At 34.6% G+C, this 17,878-nt stretch overlaps 1 protein-coding gene across 1 annotated transcript in view; it reads left to right on the forward strand.

Moving 5' to 3' along the window:
• Nucleotides 1–17,878, forward strand: part of MS3_00010331 (uncharacterized protein) — a gene marked incomplete at its 5' end in the record, with an annotated part of 60,624 nt that overhangs the window by 12,461 nt on the left and 30,285 nt on the right. Inside the window, 6 exons of the mRNA XM_051218692.1 lie at nt 931–1,087; nt 2,149–2,326; nt 7,434–7,502; nt 11,060–11,186; nt 15,268–15,523; nt 15,928–16,172. Of these exons, the coding sequence (XP_051070756.1) occupies nt 931–1,087; nt 2,149–2,326; nt 7,434–7,502; nt 11,060–11,186; nt 15,268–15,523; nt 15,928–16,172 (1,032 nt within the window). The remainder of the gene's footprint in view (nt 1–930; nt 1,088–2,148; nt 2,327–7,433; nt 7,503–11,059; nt 11,187–15,267; nt 15,524–15,927; nt 16,173–17,878) is intronic.

Below are 17,878 nucleotides of genomic sequence, written 5' to 3' on the forward strand. Positions count from 1 at the left end.
ACCAGTTCAGTGCTCTGTTTGCTGATCTACAACATCTGACTATTAGATAGTTTAGTCATTTAAAGTATCAACAACCTGTTCCATTCATTATCTTTCATTACACGACCAGTCAAAGTAATATATAAATAACTAAATTAGACTATTAATATATATTGTTAGTTGGTGGATCGATAATCAGAATTATTATACTTTGCTTTTAATCTGTCAGCAATATATTCCTCGTGATGGACTGTCAATTCTCATCAAAACTGAATGACATTTTATTCTGGAACAACTATCCTTAAACTTCCCCTGTTTGTTTACTACAAACATTTTTACTTCATAGAAATTACCACCACCACAGCTCAATTGCTTTCCATTGTCTAATATTATTGCTCTTAGATGGCCAATATATCTGTATCTCAGACTTAGTTTAATTGGGATTGGCTTGAATAGAATGAAAATTATGAATCCAGATACCTTAGTCATACCATGTATTGAATCAGTCAGTTGGGCTGCCTTAATATTATGTATTTGGAGACGACCAGAAGGAATCTATGAAACTAGGTTATGTGATAGTTGGTACTCGTTAGCAAGACATATTTCAGTCATTTCCAGACTGGTGCTACCTGTAGGATTTGAACCCTGATCGTCATAATGTATTCAACTTCGCACTATGCTGGTAATAAGATTGACTTCAAATGATAGATGTATTCCGTTTGGGTCCTGACCATCTTAGAACACCTAACGATAGGGTAATATTTGTAAACTCAAGTGAAACTAATTGGTATTTAGTTCTCGTGGCTAAAACGGATACTGAGGAGACAGAAATTATTTTCTTAAATCCTACCAAGATCCTAGTTCTCCAAACATCAATTCTTATTCACATATCACAAACCTATCTCATACATTTAACTGCAAATTTGAATTTTTACCTACATTGTATTACAGCTTATTAGTATTCTGCATACATTATTGGACAGACCCATAATCAAGGAGAGTTTTCAACCTAAATATAAATTACTAACTCAAATGTTGAATGAAGAGATGGATACAGTGAAAAATATCTATGACTATCATGTAGCTGGTGAAAAGTTTAGACAAGAAAGTGAGTAGTTGATTAAAAGCTGTATTTTTAAAAAATCTGTTGCTTATTTGTTTCCGAATTGTTTAAAATATTTCAATGATCTTTTTGAATTGGTTTTAATTAACTAATAATGTATTTTAACTGTAATATTTACTCACAAGCTTTAACGGAACGTATGTAGCATAACGTCATCGGAACTTCTCTAAAACTCAAAAAGAAGCATTACTATGAATAGTATGGGGTCTGTCACTTCGTTTTTCCACCGACAGACACAATCATATAATAATTCATTCATATAAATAATACTATGAATCGCTGAACAATACTACACACCGAAGTAAAGTACTGAAAGTGGAATTATAATAAAGCAAATTTGTGGCCAGAAGACAAATAACCGTTAATCACTGTTGTAAAGACATTGTTTTAATATTCCTGAAGTCGATCCATCAGTAATAACAACTAGTATTTCATTTTAGTTTTACAAGTAAATTATTTAACACAATTTTCTAGTTATTTATAAAATGTTAATCCACTTCAATAAAATGTTACTTACGCCTGTTAACCCTTGTAAAGCATAGGCTCTACACCATAGATCTCCAACCAATTCTGTTCTGGGCTCTCCTTTCCAGTTGTTTCCAAGTGCTATTCATCGTTCCTATGTCCACTTCCGATTTCTGGCCCCACATGTTCTTCGGACTGTCTCTTTCCCTTTTGCCTTGAGGATTCCAAGTTAGAGCTTGCTTTGTGATGCGATCCGATGATTTCGGTAAAGTGTGACCTATCCCCCTGCAGTGCCTTCCCTTGGTTTTCTTATATGGAATGGAGTTGCTAACCCTTTGCCCAAAACTCCTCTTTTATCCGAGCTGGGGACCGGAAAAGACCCCAAAAGAACTGTAGACAGAATTACAAAATACAAAGGTTCAAAAAATATTGATTTTATCTCACATTTTACTTTTTATTGTACTTACTCTGAATCTGGTTTGTATTTCTTAATATAAATGATAGATGAATAGTTTTTTTTCTACTATTATCAGTTCCATTATTGAACTCAATATCATCTGCAAATGACAAGTCACAAACAGATGATAAATCATCAGAAGAGAAGCATGATGTAAAACTTGGTCTTAACAAGAAACAACCATCATATTATTCAGAAATTCATAAAAATATGCCTAGATTGTCAGGAAATTTAAAATGGGCAAATGATTTGAAGAGTCGCATTACACAACCCATGGAAATGATAAATCAATTAGACTTACCGTAAGTGTGTTCTAATTTGTAGACTAAACCGAGAATTAGTTATTTTACCGTGTACATTTTCTGTCAATCGGTTTTCTTCCAACCGGAATTTTGTAAGATGACATGAAACCATATTCTTCATTCCTTAAGTTGTATTATTGTAACCAACTTAATAAATATTTTCATTAAGGCAATGATACTTACTTACGCCTGTTACCCCTCATGGAGGAGCATAGGTCGCCGGCCAGCACTGTCCATCCAACTCTGTCCTCGGTAATCCCTTCCAGTTGATATTCATTCTCTTCATATCTGCTTCCAAATCTGGACACTGTGTTCTTTGGTCTTCCTCCTTTCTGTTTCTCTTCAGGATTCCCAGTTAGGGACCACCTCGTGATGCAATTCGTTGATTTCCGTAATGTGTGTCCTATCCACTGCCAACGTCTTTTTCTAATTCCCTCAGCTGGAAGCTGATTTATTCTCTCCCACAGTAGGCAGTTGCTGATGGTTTCCGGCCAATGAACATTGAGTATCTTCCGAAGAAAATTGTTCATAAATACTAGTACCTCTTTGATGATAGTTGTTATAGTTCTCCACTTTTCAGCTTCTTACAGTAGGACTGTCTTGATGTTCGTACTGAAGATTGTGACTTTGATATTTGTTGGCAGTTGTTTTGGGTTCCATATGTTCTTCAATTGTGGGAATACGGCCTTTGCTTTGCCAATCCATGCCTTCGCATCTGCATCAGACCCTCCTTGTTCCTCGATTATGCTTCCCAGGTACGTGAAGGATTCCACATCTCCCCGAGTTTATCCATCAAGTGTGATTGGGGTGGTGTTCTTCGTGTTGTATTTGAGGATCATGGTTTTTCCTTTGTGTGGCTTGAGGCCTACTGATGCAGAGGCTGCTGCTACACTAGTTGTCTTCATTTGCATTTGTTCGTGTGTATGGGACAGAATAGCTAGGTCATCTGCGAAGTCCAAATCGTCTGGCTGTATCTAGGCTGTCTATTGTATTCCGTACGTCCTCTCAGATGTTGAGGTCTTCATAATCCAGTCAAACACCAGAAGTGAACAGTGGAGAGTAAGCAGTCTTGCCTGACTCCGGTTCTCATTTGGAATGCATCTGTCAGCTAGCTGTCCTACATGCACGACTTTGCAGTGTAGTCTGTTGTATGAATTCCGGATGATGTTGACGATTTTCTCAGATACACTATGGTATCGAAGAGGGTTCCATAAGATTTTCCTGTCAAACGCTTTCTCATAATCAGGGAAGTTGATGTATAGTGACAAGTTCCATTCAATTGATTGCTCAACAATGATCCGTAGTGTAGTGATTTGGTCTGTGCACGACCGATCCTTACGGAATCCAGTCTGTTGATCTCGAAGTTGCACGTCTACTGAATCGTTCATCCGGTTCATCAACACTTTGTTAAAAACTTTTTTCTGAAGCTGAGAGTAGTCAACTGCCCCTGTAGTTCTCGCACTTGTTTAGATTTCCAGTCTGACAGTGGCACTTATTCTTTCTCCCGAATCCTCCCGAATAGAACGTGGAGCATGTTTGCAGTCACTTGTATGTCAGGCTTCAGTGCTTTGGCCGGTGTTACACTCGTCTTTACTTGTTTGTTTGCTGTAGTGCATTCAGTTTGTGTCTTGAGTTTCTCTGTTCTTGTTCGGCTGTTGTTAAGTGCTATATTCTTATTTTTCCTTTCTTGAGTCTTGTTCAGGATTTCCACAGAGATCTATTCCTTGTGATGATGCTTCTTGAGACCCAGAACCTCCCGACACGTTGAAGTTAGTACTTCTCTGATCCCTTTCCAATTGTTTTCCATAGTAGTTTCCTCTTCTCTCAGTAGATCTTGTAAGGCTTGGAACCTGTTGTTGAGAGATATCTTGAATTTGTTGGGTTTGTTAGTATCTGGAAGGAAGGCTGTTTCAAACCTTTGTAATGTTGTTTCCTCAGTTATTCATTACTTCTTTAGCTTCAGTTTCATCTTGGCAACCACCAGTTGGTGGTGATCTGAAGTCATGTCAGCTCCTCTCCTGATTCTCGCATCTTTCGCTGACCTTCTGAATTTTGTAGTGATACGGATATGATTGGTCTGTTTTTCTGTAGTGTAATCCTGTGGGACCCATGTAGCTTTGTGTATGCGTTTGTGAAGGAATATTGTGCCGTCTATAACGATTTCGTTGAATACATATAAGTTTGCAAATCTGTCACCAATCTCGTTACTTTCTCCCAGTCTATTTCGTCCCACAATACCTTCATACCCGGCGTTGTCCGTTCCGACCTTGAGGTTTAGGTCTCCCATAAGGATAGTCAGGTCCTTTCTTGAGCACCTCGCTATGATCGGTTGCAGCCTCTCGTAAAACTGATCTTTGTCGCCTTCATTGTTAGGATTGGTAGGTGAATAATATTGGATAACATTCATTGTGATTCCCTTCTTCTTTGTTTCGATTGATGTTTTGATGATTCTGGATCCATGAGATTCCCATCCTATAAGTACATTTAGTGCTTCTTTGGACAGCATCAGAGCAACTCACTAAGTTTGTGGAGCACTTTCTTCTTTGTGACTCGAGTAAAACAGCATCTCTCTCGAATTTATCCTTTTCTGTCCAGCTTGGGTTCAACGGGTTTTACTTATTCCAAGAACCGCCAAGTTGTATCCCCTCATTTCCGTTGCCATTTGACTGGTCCTCTCGGTCTCCCACATTGTCCAGTCATTCCATGTATCTATATTAATTGTTGCTCTAGTTGTTCGTAATGGTATCGGCCGCGTGACTTTTGAAGAATCTCGGCTTTCATCATGAGGTGTTATTATTCTTCCTTCAAATCGGAAGGCAGAATTTAAATGGTTTCAATTGTTTATTCTGGTTAGTGTTTTTTAACAGGATTGTTTTCTATGCTATAGGGTTGTCGATCCCACGTCCAATACCCCTCCTTTACCCGGGCTTGAGACCGGCAGTAACCCCTAAAACAGCTACAGGCGGAGTTTAAGGTAATGACGAATCATTTTAAAGGAAGGAGCAAATGTGAATGAATAATCAAACACTGCTGAGTCAGTATACTATATTTATATTAGTTTAAGAGGATAAAATAACAAATATAGAATAATTTATATCATTCTAAAACTCTTTATTACCTACTTTAGTAAAAAAAACTTGGGAAAACCATGAATACGGCTGAATACCGCTGTTCTGTGCAGCATAAAAAAAATAAAATAAAGGAGATGTTTAGCTTTCGTCGTTTGCTGTTATAAGCTTAATACATTCAACTTCGTTTAACTGACACCATTGAAAGTAACCCTTAGTAAGGTGTTTAGTATTGACAAATATTTTCTTGGAATGGGAATCCGTGGAGATTGTAGTAATTTTAATAATTGAATTCATGAGTCAATCTAAGCTAAACCACCATTGAAAACCTGTAAGCACTGAACGGCCGTGGATGCTCACTGTTGAAGAGTTCTATACGAGGATGAAACAGCAGTACAGTGCTCTCAGGTTTTCAATGGTGCTCTAGCTTAGATCGACTCATGGATTCAACTATTAAAATATTTTCTCAACTGAATTCTTCTCAAAAGATATTATTTTCCCAACCTATCTTTCCTTCCCATAAAATTCATATTTCGGCGAACAAGAACCACTTTTTTATAGATGTTATTAAAATGTGAAGATCACGTGAATTTATTTTTCAATTTAACTGATTAACTTAGATAATGGTTGAATAGGAAAAGATTATGTCAAATGATTGAATATAACATAACTGTTTTCCAGGGAGAATTTAATTCGCGAACTACATAGAAAATAAACTTAATAAAATTTTATAACTGCTTCGATCACAATAAATTGGTTTGAACCATTCATGCCACCACTGAATTAACTACTTCTATGAATCTGGTGTTCATCCTGCTGTGCTAATGAGGTATGGCAACTTGGACCTATGCATATATGTGCCTGGTTCTACGTTGTAGCTGACTGACTGACTAACCATGTTAAGCGTGAAAATCCTTCATAATCTATTAACAGAATATGGGTTTTACAATTGATTGATCACTGAGTAGTGGCCAATATCATTTGCGTCAGGTCCTTCTTAATGCATATAGTATTCGATCAACCAAGTTGCAGTGTGACCACTGGTCATGTGACTCGGTATCGCGTGCAATACATGATATGCACTGTGGGATGTGTATTACATCTCGGTCTTACGGTAGGTCAGTTGCAGCCTGGATAGATCAGTGGTAACATCTCTGACTGTGAAGCTGGGTGACACGGGATCGAATCCATCAGAGAGTATTAGTTCCCTAAAGATTACAGGTACACCCTATTGATAAGTGCCAAATAGTACGAAACCTAGGTCCTGGGTTTTCTGTCGATTACCTCCAACCACCGACTTAGAGTATGGGATTAGATTAGTTACTCAATGTTCTGACGAGAAAATAAATCCTTATCAACTGATGTAGTTGGGACATGTATTACGTATGGCCAGCCACCAACTACCTCAACGGAATATGTTATCTGGTGTGAGAGTAGGTTGCAATAAACCTAAAGGCAACCAAATCATGACGTAGCATTTGTCCATGAAGTTACTGAGTCATTTATGAAGGTGCAGATTACCTGGTTGAAGTCCAAGCGATTGTCGTAACGAATGCTGAGAAACTTTCTGTAACACGACTCAGAATTATTCGCAATGGCACAGATGCATTCACTCTTTATCTTCCTTTGAATCTTATGTCTATGGATTATCATATGAATTTTTTACTTTATGAACCTATATTTTATCTTCGAGTTAAACCTTCTATGGCTAAACTTTCCTACTATTATTTCAACGTCTGTCGGATCTGTCTTGATAAACTCATTCTGGTGTGCTAATGTGTAGTGTAACAACTTTTACCGGTGCACTCATGTACTAGGTTATATGTTGAATGTGACCGACTGACTTGGTTTCATGCAAGCTATGATCTTCAACTGAATCTGTTTTAAACCCAACATTGATCTAACATAATTTTTCCCATGTACTATGTCATTCAAATGACTCAGTCAGTTGAATTGCGGAAGATTATCAATGTTACCTGATCTAAGTAAACAACTGTTAACCTCGTTTAATTTTCTATTTCTTTATACTTTCGTTTTAGAATATTTCATACCAAAGAAGGTGAATTAATTCAAAAGAAATATGACCAAATACTGAATCTCCTTCATGCGTAAGCCTAATTTCTTTTGAGAATAGTAGCGGTTTCGTGCTCTTTGTGATTTACTAAGACAGCGACTGTTGATCTAAATTGTATGTCGTTAAGAGTGTAGGCTTCATTCACAATGTTTAAATAATCTAATATTTTAAAATTAGATATCACTCAAAATTATCAGATCCATTTATCCATTATCTTCGGTTAAATATTAAACACTAATTAATTTTTACTCTGCACTTTCAAAGTCTACTCATATTAATGATTCTAAGAATTTCCCGCTTTCTTTTGTGCTGTTGTGAATTCCTTAACTTGAACCGGTAATCATCTCTAAAATTTCCAAAATGTTCAACCACTCTATCTTGACTATCTGTCTGACATCAATTGTAAATACAGAATTCTATTTAGACGTATAGATAAATGAAATTCACACAAAAATCCAAGAGGTGCTACCTTAAATCTGATTAGTTCGTCTGTAATTTGTTGTCTAGACATCTAATTTGTTATTTGATTAAAAACTGTTTAGAGATTGCATCTGTTTACAAGAATTAACAAGAAATGTGAGTTGTATATTTTAAAATTCTAATTTCGTGTTTACTATTGAGTAACAGGAATTGATGAGCTATTGCAAATAGTATTCTTTGGATAGTTGTTTCATCCCATTTTCGAAGTCTTTAACAGTTCATGCTATATATGCTATATATATGGCAGGACTTTTAAACTAAGCTTTTCCTATTAAACAGCCAACCAATCACCATCAGTTTTCAAGAATAACTGTAGTCATTTTATTACACAGAATAACCACACTGGTTTAAATAATGTATCCTCAATATGATAATCATAAATATTATTGAATAAGAAAAAGAGAATTCAGCGAAGAAAATTTTCTTTTCAACGAAATCATTTACTTAAGCTGTACATTCGTATATAAAGTTATATGGAAAATGTATGTCTATAGAAGGATAGAAAGGATTGCATCACAAAAAATGGATTCGACAATAAATAACAAATGAGGTTAACGTACTAATCAAGGGGTAAGGAAGAAATATGTTTTCAATTACTCAAGTATAACATTATCGACCATTCAGCTACAAGCATTATCCCTCGGTCCTAAATTTTGTAACACGTCTACTAACATTAATGAACTCAACGCGAAAATCCAGTTTGAAAGCCTCATGCGACAGACAAATGGCCTTACTCCAGTGTCTAATGAAGATTTTGAGCATTTTAAAACAACTCTTGTGGATTGTTGTAATCAATATGTAAATAAAATACCTACAATTAGCCAATTACTCAAAAAAGAACATAAATCTCAATTATCTGATCTTCGGAGAAATCAGGACTTAGTTTTATGCCGCCCAGACAAGGGTGCAAGAATTGTTCTTATGGATCGTATTGACTATGTTACCAAAATATCTTCAATATTATCTGATCCTGTCAGATTCTCTATTGAGAACTTTAAAAAAGACACTACTGAAAAAAATGAACAAATGCTAATTAAAATTTTAAAAATGAAAGATGAGGACATTATCAATCATGACCTCTATGAACACCTCAAACCATCTGGTTCTGTTGTACCAAGACTATATGGACTCCCAAAAGTTCATAAGAATAATGTCCCACTACGTCCTATCCTGGATATGAACAATTCTCCCTACCACTTGATCGCTAAATGTTTAGTTAACATTCTACAACCTGTTAAAAATCATATCAACAAATACAACTCTCTTGATTCCTTTGACTTTGTCAACTCCATTAGAAATACCAATGTAGCCGGTAAGAAAATGTTCTCATTAGACGTCACTTCTCTTTTTACAACTGTTCCCCTCACGGAAACCATTTGCTTTTTATGTGACTATATTGAAAACAATAATCTTGATATGCGTATCCTGAAACATTATCTTAAAGAACTACTTCTACGATGTACGCTCAACGTGCAATTTAGATTTAATGATGTTTTCTATAAACAAATAGATGGAGTTGCAATGGGCTCTCCATTGGGTCCTCTCCTGGCTGACTGTTTTATGGTGAACCTAGAAAATTCGGTACTTCGACCAATAATTGAGAGATTTCATTTATATAAAAGATATATGGATGACACTTTCATGATTTGCGAAGAAGATGGTGACCTCAATGATATTTTGAATATTTTCAATGACTGCCACCCATCAATCCAATTCACCTTAGAAGCAGAGACAAACCACGAATTTCATTTTCCTGATATCTATTTAAAAAGAATGCCAGACGGTTTATTACAGAGATCGATATATAGAAAACCCACTTGGAATGGACAGTACACGAACTTCCACAGTTGGATTCCATTAAGTAGAAAAAGGAACTTAATTCATTCTTTATCCTCAAGGATCAGGCAAATTTGTTCCAATGACACAATAGATGGGGAACTATTTTATCTTCGACAGACCCTCATCAAAAATGGTCATCCACTGAGATTCATCGATAGAAACTCGGTACCTAGACCTCATGACAAAGCATTGACAGTAGAGAAAAAACTCTATTTATGAATATGGAATTTAAGGGAGATACGGCTGCGGAAATCCTAAATAGACGGATTTCGAAATCATTGCATAAATTATTCCACACAGCCAAGCTTCGAATCATCTTCTCTAGCCGACCTACCATTCTGGGGTGTGTTAAGGACAAACTTTCGCTTTGAGTCACTTCAATGTGTATCTATAAATTTACTTGCTCATGTGGGGCATGTTACATAGGCCGCACAAAGCAATCATTATCCAAACGCATCTCGGAACATTATCTGGCATGGCTCTTGAACGTAAAACAATCACGAGTTCGATACAGGAGCACTTAATCAACTGTGGACATATCGCTCCAAAAGACTCTTCGTTTAAGATAGTTTACAGAGTCAAAGGAACTGGATCGAAGGGGGTTCGAATCAATATTTTATACACCGCAGAGGCATTGGTAATCCACAAACTAAAGCCTGAACTTTGCGTGCAGAAACGATTTGTCCAACCTCTCATCCTTCCCTGGCCCTAATTCCCTTAACGGGTATGTTTCTAGGTGTGTGTTTTTTGTTTTTTTTTCTGCACTTTTATTATTATCTATATTTTTAAATTACTATTTTGCACTTTGAACTCTAATCATTTATTATTATTACCTTTTACAAGTTGTCTTGATTATCATTCAGTTTATTATTATGACCTTTGTTGTTTTGTCGTTTTTCTTCATATCTGTCAATTGGACTATTATCTGACCCATAAATTTTGTTCTTCCTTACCCCTTGATTAGTACGTTAACCTCATTTGTTATTTATTGTCGAATCCATTTTTTGTGATGCAATCCTTTCTATCCTTCTATAGACATACATTTTCCATATAACTTTATATACGAATGTACAGCTTAAGTAAATGATTTCGTTGAAAAGAAAATTTTCTTCGCTGAATTCTCTTTTTCTTATTCAGTGATACTATGGGTTATTTTGATAAATATTATTACTTATATTTAATACATTTTGGAAGATCTATACATATCACTTAAGAATTATTTCCTATACTCATTAGTAGATGTACAAGTTCATATTTGATATTTTATTTTAGTTATGAAAAACGTGCATTCGATGAATGGTCTAAAAGTGTAGATGAAATATGTTCATTTAATTTATCTCAACCACTACTTGTACGTGATCCAAATACAAAAATGCTAAGTGTAAATTTTAATGCAAAAGTAAGTTTTAAACAATACGCATACATATAAATTATTCTGAAGATAATTATAGTTGAAACCTCATTGTCTAGGATTACTGGATCGTCCACTATACATGATTCAATATATTGTACTGGCATAACATAGATGATCGTAAATAATTTTGGGACCTAATAAACCGAATAATAACATCGGTTTATTAGGTCATAGAAAATCAGACTGAAAAGTAACTGTACATGTAGGCTTCTTAGTTTGATTATTCAAGATAATCATAATACTTTAGAGGACACTTATAGTGTCGTGGTTTATCGGTAATAACACAAATGTTCTCATTCTCTGTCAACCCTTGAACCTAAGGTTTCAAGGTTACATCAAGATTTTAATTCAACGACTTTATTCCCTCTTCTCTAACTAAGCTGTTTGTTTTAAAGTCTTATTATCATCGGCATTACTATTTCAATTCCTTCGCTGTGCAAAGTTCTACTTTGTTTATGACTGACTAGATGAAAATAATGTATCACAACACAATTAAAGGGAGGAACTTTTGAGGTTGACAATTACTGCACGGTGATTGTGATCCCTGAACCCCGGTGATGAAAAAGTTTTGGGTGTAATAAAAAATATTTAGCGACAAGTGATTGTTTAACTTGTTTCTTGAAGTGTGTGTTATAATGAACAAACGTTTTGTTACCTGCAATAATTTGTTAATTGGCTGTAAACTGTGCATCTTTGTAATCTGATTAGCTAAAATCAAAGTAGCATAACCTGGTTTGATTGGATGTGAAAATTTTCATAGTTACATTTGAATTCTGTCTGACTGTTTCATCCGAGTTTTGATAAAAATTTTAATTTCTGGAAAAGTAGACACCGATTCTATTCGACTGCCGTACTATACTCCTGGCTAAGAATAGATAGTGAGATAAGAAGTTTATTTAAACTTCTTTTCGATCAAGTAGAAATGGAACTGAAGTCCTTAGATCTCGTGATAAGAGAAATACTATGCACGTCATTAAAAACAAACTGGGGAAAAACTGATAACTGTTTTTATTAGTTGATAATAGTGATTACTGAACTTGAAAGCTAATAAAATGTTTAATGCTCAAGCAGTAAATTAATTTTTATTATAGTATTTCTGGGAGTTATTTGAACATATAGTTCGATCTTGTAATGATCATAATATGCGTGTAAACATATGAATAGATCATCGTGATAAGATAATGAGTGGGGTATATATTAATAACGCTAAACGTCAAGGATTGGGGGAATGAGTAAGCGTTTACGTTTTCTTACTGTATTAATAAGGTCCACCCATCTATTTAATTCGCCAGCTAAGAGGAGAACGACATTACTATGGCTTTTCTTGATGTCCTACTTTCTATAAGGATAGACGGTTCCATAAATAGATATATATATTTAGAAAGAATACATAAACTGGTCAGTATACCCATTTCCATAGGTTTACACCTTTTCAATGCCAAATAATTTTGGTTAAATGTCTCAGCCACAGAATCAAACTCTTATGTTCTGAAGATAGTGTAGATAGCGAAATAGATACACTAAAGAACGCAATACGGAATAACAGCTAATCAGATAATTTCGTTAGAAAATTTCTATTAGAATGTATTTTAAAACGAGAAACTGACTTGGTCAGTGAAAAAACCCTGTATCTGAAATTGGACTTTAAAGAGGACATAGGGAGTGATATTTTAATACGTCGACTCAAAAGATCTGTTGAAAGGTAGTTTCACGCCACCAAGTTACATATAATTTTCTCAACAAAACCAGTACCTACACAACAAATCAAGGACAGGCTAGCGATTTGTGTATACCAATTCAACTGCTCCTGTGGAGCTAGTTAAATAGGCCGTACTCAGAGAGCTTTATCCTTGCATGTTCGTGAACATGTACCAGCATGGTTGGGAAAAGGAATGACTAGATCAATTAGCAGTACCATTCTTTTTCACTTGTTAGATAGCGAACATCACATTTAAATCAATGAAACTTTCTCTGTTTTATACGAAATTCCAAAGAATCTTATTTATCAAGAGGAGGTATATCCAGCCTCTATGTTTACTGTGGCCCATGACTGGATCACTAGATGCCGAAACTGGATATTATAAACCTCTCATCCTCCCTATCAATTCCTTTTGTGTTTATACCTTTCTTATTCTTCACATTCATCTTTCCTAATCCACATTAATTACCTTGATAACACCCTCTTATTACACATTATATTCAGACGACGAATGGAACGCTACCATATACAACTTACTCAAGAATACATTATCCGTGTCCATGACAATGTTCGAAACAATAGAGCTTGTAGTTTGTGCGTTATTTACGTTCATAATTTGGAGAAAAGGTGATGAGTCGAGAAATATTTACCTTTTATATCAATTTTCAGAAATAACTAAGCAATTATTACCGTTTTAAAACTAATCTTTTAATTGGACGAAACCGAATGAAGATTTCTTTTCAATGTGATGAAAATTTTCTTATCAAAGAAATATACAAAAATCACCGTGTGATAAAAGATATTCAACTTTTTTGAACAATCAGTGCAATATCCTTATGTCAACTAATAAATTTATAATTTAACTTTTAATTACTGAATACAACGATCATCTGACTGTTGATTTTTCCGAAACTTAGAACCATGATCACTACTGAAATAATCAAATCCTACACAACTGGTTGAGACAAACATGAGTTTTACAATCAAGAAACTGTTTGTTGCTTGTTTTGAAAAAACACTTCTGACATTTTATGGTCACTGTTTGCAGTGATTGTTTATGCTTACTGTCCCACCTACCTTGTGATTTACCTCATTCCAGTAAATTGTTCACATTGGAATGGATAATTTTCTGGTATAAAACACAAATACACCAACAACATTCTCTAGCTGATGTGTTACCGAATGTTCTAGCGTTAATTGCTATTATTTGATATGTAGTGGTGAAAGTAAAACATGATTGGTCACTGAGCGTGGACAAACAGGCAGGCAGTCTACTAACTACTGAGTGTGATTTCTCTTTCTGTTATTGATTTATACTCTGGACTCGCTAAGAGTGATTGCTTGTAACTTTGTTGAATGAAGCATTATCTAGTGTTATTCTGGTTAACTATTCTGGGTCGTGAACCCTGGATCTGATACTACGTGAGTAGCCTCACTATCGTGTTAAAGTATTATCGTGGTATACCTGACAGTGAGAAAAATATTTTAAGCCATTCGTTGTATCAGTATTATTACATAAATAACGTCTCCATCATGCATTAAAAATTCGTTTAAAGGTAGACACGCAGATATATTTTCTTCGAAAAATACTGTCAAAATGTAGCTGTCAAAATCAACAAAAACTGTTACTTCCTACAACTACTTTATTACGACACTATGACAAAGTTATGATCTGTTACGATAGTTTACAAAGATATACTGAATAAATTAAACATATGAAACCAAACGTTTCATTTGATATTTTACCTCAACACTTATGAACTAAATACATTGGATGCTAGAGTCAATCAGCCAGTCATTGAGAATCAGAACTACACTTACCATGCATGTTGTCTTGTTTTAAGACTATTCATAAATATAAGTCAGTGGCTTTTGCTAAATAAATGTATTTCGCAGATCCTTTTCATCACAAACTAAGAAGGACGAGACATATAACTTCATACTAGTTCAAAATTCTTTAGCACTATACACAGCATGACACTAAATCAAAATCGAAGCCTTCAGTTCTCGCAGTAGACAAATTATTTTTAAACCACTATGTAAAAGTCCTATGATCTACATTTATAGCAGTTATTTAGTACTCTTGGGTTTTTCAGCCAAAGTAAGTTTGCTATGAAAGTCTTTCGAAGTATGTAAGAACCCTCCACAAAAACATCCAGGTTAAATATAGATGTACCTATAATTGTTTGTTAGTCAAATTCAACTCTGTTTAGCGTTCCTTAATCTTTAATGATCATCCGATTGGTGGTAGTCCTTGACGAAATTAATCTACACTCTGGGAATTATCTGTTTAATGCATTACTAAAAAGTTAGTTATCAATTAGAATTTAACTGTTGATCGTATTTAATTTGCTTTTATTTCACTAGCTTGTAGCTATCCTTCGTGAGGTTAAATATTTAGGCTTATTTACAGAAGAAATAATTCCTGATTCAGCAACTAAATTATATGAACAAAATGAGAAACTGCGCAATTTTCATATTAGTTTAGATATGATTGTTCAAGCATATAGTTATTTATCTAATCAACTTATATCTGTTGAAACAGAATTAGTAAACAACGAAATGGGTTTATTTGATAAACAAGCAAAAGAAGCTGAAACTTCATTAAGTTGGAAAACTAGTGGTAGGTGACTTTTTCTTGATTTATTCAGTTATTATTGATTATATATTTTCTGTATATACAAAAAGATAGATATTAAGTGATGAAAAGCAGTCGGTTCTACCTTGATAGCTCATAAAGAGACGTGAAAGATGTAGGTTTGATCATACATAGAGTCATAGGTAAAAATTCCTCAGGTCCTTGAATCGAATGAATATCTTTTTTAGCAGAACTTTATTTTCAGTACTTATATGTAACTCTACGTTTTTTTACATTTCAAATCATTGTTGTTCAATCTTTCAATCGGATACACTACATATGATGCATAAAGACTACGGCCAACACATGGTTTTATTAGTATGTAAAATATCACTTCTTATAAGTCCTGCATATGTTAATTGTGAATTATTTATCAATATATTTTTCAGATGCATGGGATTATATACAAAAAACACGAAATCAAATCGATGATTTAAAACATCGCGTCGTGCAAACTCAAGAAAATGTACAACAAATTCGTTTAATTATGACCACGTGGTCTAAAACACCATTGTTTGAACGCAAAGATGGTAAAAAAGATACATTATTAGGATTGGATGATCGAGAGGATAGATGTTCTAAACGTTATGCAGAAATTACAGATGCCGGAAAACAAATACTTAGTCTCCTGGAAGTAAGTAAAAAAAGAATATTAAAACATGTCTCATGTAAGATCATTGACCAGGACGATAAAACTAGCGTGATCAGAATTACTTGTTCTTACTAAATGGTTTATCAGGTTTTATCCGTGCTTTAGCTTAAAAAAGTCATTTATTCTGGGAAGAAGCTAGTATGTCATTCACCAACAACGTGGAGCTTGTCACATATGTGTATCAATCCAAGTTGCGCACAACATCAGAACATGTGAGATGAAATTATGATGATTACTTAAAGCATTAAAAGTATTTGTTGTATCTGTAATAATAAAAATAACGTTCAACATAAACACTAAGATTCGAGAAGAAAGAAAGAGTTCAAGAAATGAAAAGTAATAAATAATCTTGAAATTTATGACTTACTGAAAGATAAAGAATGAATGTACGTGCGCGATTGCACTACCGATTTAGAGTTATGTCACTCAATTTCCCAGACACTGTTCACGACTCCAACCACGTAGTCTTCACAAATAGACTGAATTTGTAAAATATGAATGAATCCTAACTTTACGACTAAATAATATCACATTCATCATAAAGTTTGAAGGGTTTTGGTCAAATATTACATCCAGTCGTGCATTTCTAACACTAATCTGCTTCAGAATAAAATGAAAAAGATGTTTAGTGTATTCTAATTTTTAAAAATTATTCAACTTAAGTCATTCCTTGGTGAAAACTATCTTTTCAAATCGAACAAACTTTAAAAACATCAAATTAAATTATGCAAGTAAATTTTTGACAGGGAGATCAACTGAATACATAAAAAGTATTCACTTAGTTTGTTTTCAAGTAACGTAAAACCTGGTATCAATTGCAATAATGTTGCGATGCAACTTACTTTCTAAGCACAATTTTACAAGCCTAGTTACATCATAAAACGCAATCAATAAATTCAAGTTCATTATCCTCTTGCTTTAATACAAACTATATAACACAAAATGACATTACCCGTTAGTAGAGTAAACGATGCCAGGTATTCAACCTATTAAGAAGTTTCAAACATGAAAATAAAACTTCTGTTTTTCAATTATTCTCCCTACTTCTCTTTTTAAGTCAGTTACCAAGTCCAGTTTCATGTACACTTCTCTGATATACACTTCAGTGGCCCGTTGAACTGACTCCTATTTGGGTTAACCTATGAATATACCATAAATGAAAATCTCTAACTTCGCATATTACATCTAGGATAACCCCGTCTTGTGACGACGGTAATAAGTAGCCGAATAAGAATTGAGTTGGATGAAATCATTTTACGCATGTGTACTTAGACATTAAAGATGGGAGGTGGGAAATCGAAGCGTTGAAGGGAAGCGTACTAACTTCTTTCGCTAACCCGTGACTCACTATTTATATCTAGAAGAAAGTCAACTAAAGACATGATGAATGGGATGGACGATACACACACGCTCATATAAAAACCGTCAAAGTTATCAGTGAATAATTGATAAGGTCAAAATGTGATTCAAAAGGTATAAATTAATTGGTCTGTCCGGAAGCCAGAATCAACCATGTGGGGTTGACGTGGTACTAGACACTACAATAGTTTAGTTATTTAGGTGCTACTCTTTCCGTCAATCATGATCGGTGCAGAACCATACGTAGGTTGGTTGAAGTTACTATACCACGTTAGCGGGGTGAAATTAATCTAAAAAGCATAGCAAAGGAATCAAAATAATATGACATC

Source organism: Schistosoma haematobium, chromosome ZW, assembly GCF_000699445.3.
Source record: "Schistosoma haematobium chromosome ZW, whole genome shotgun sequence".
Classification (NCBI taxonomy): Eukaryota; Metazoa; Platyhelminthes; class Trematoda; order Strigeidida; family Schistosomatidae; genus Schistosoma; species Schistosoma haematobium.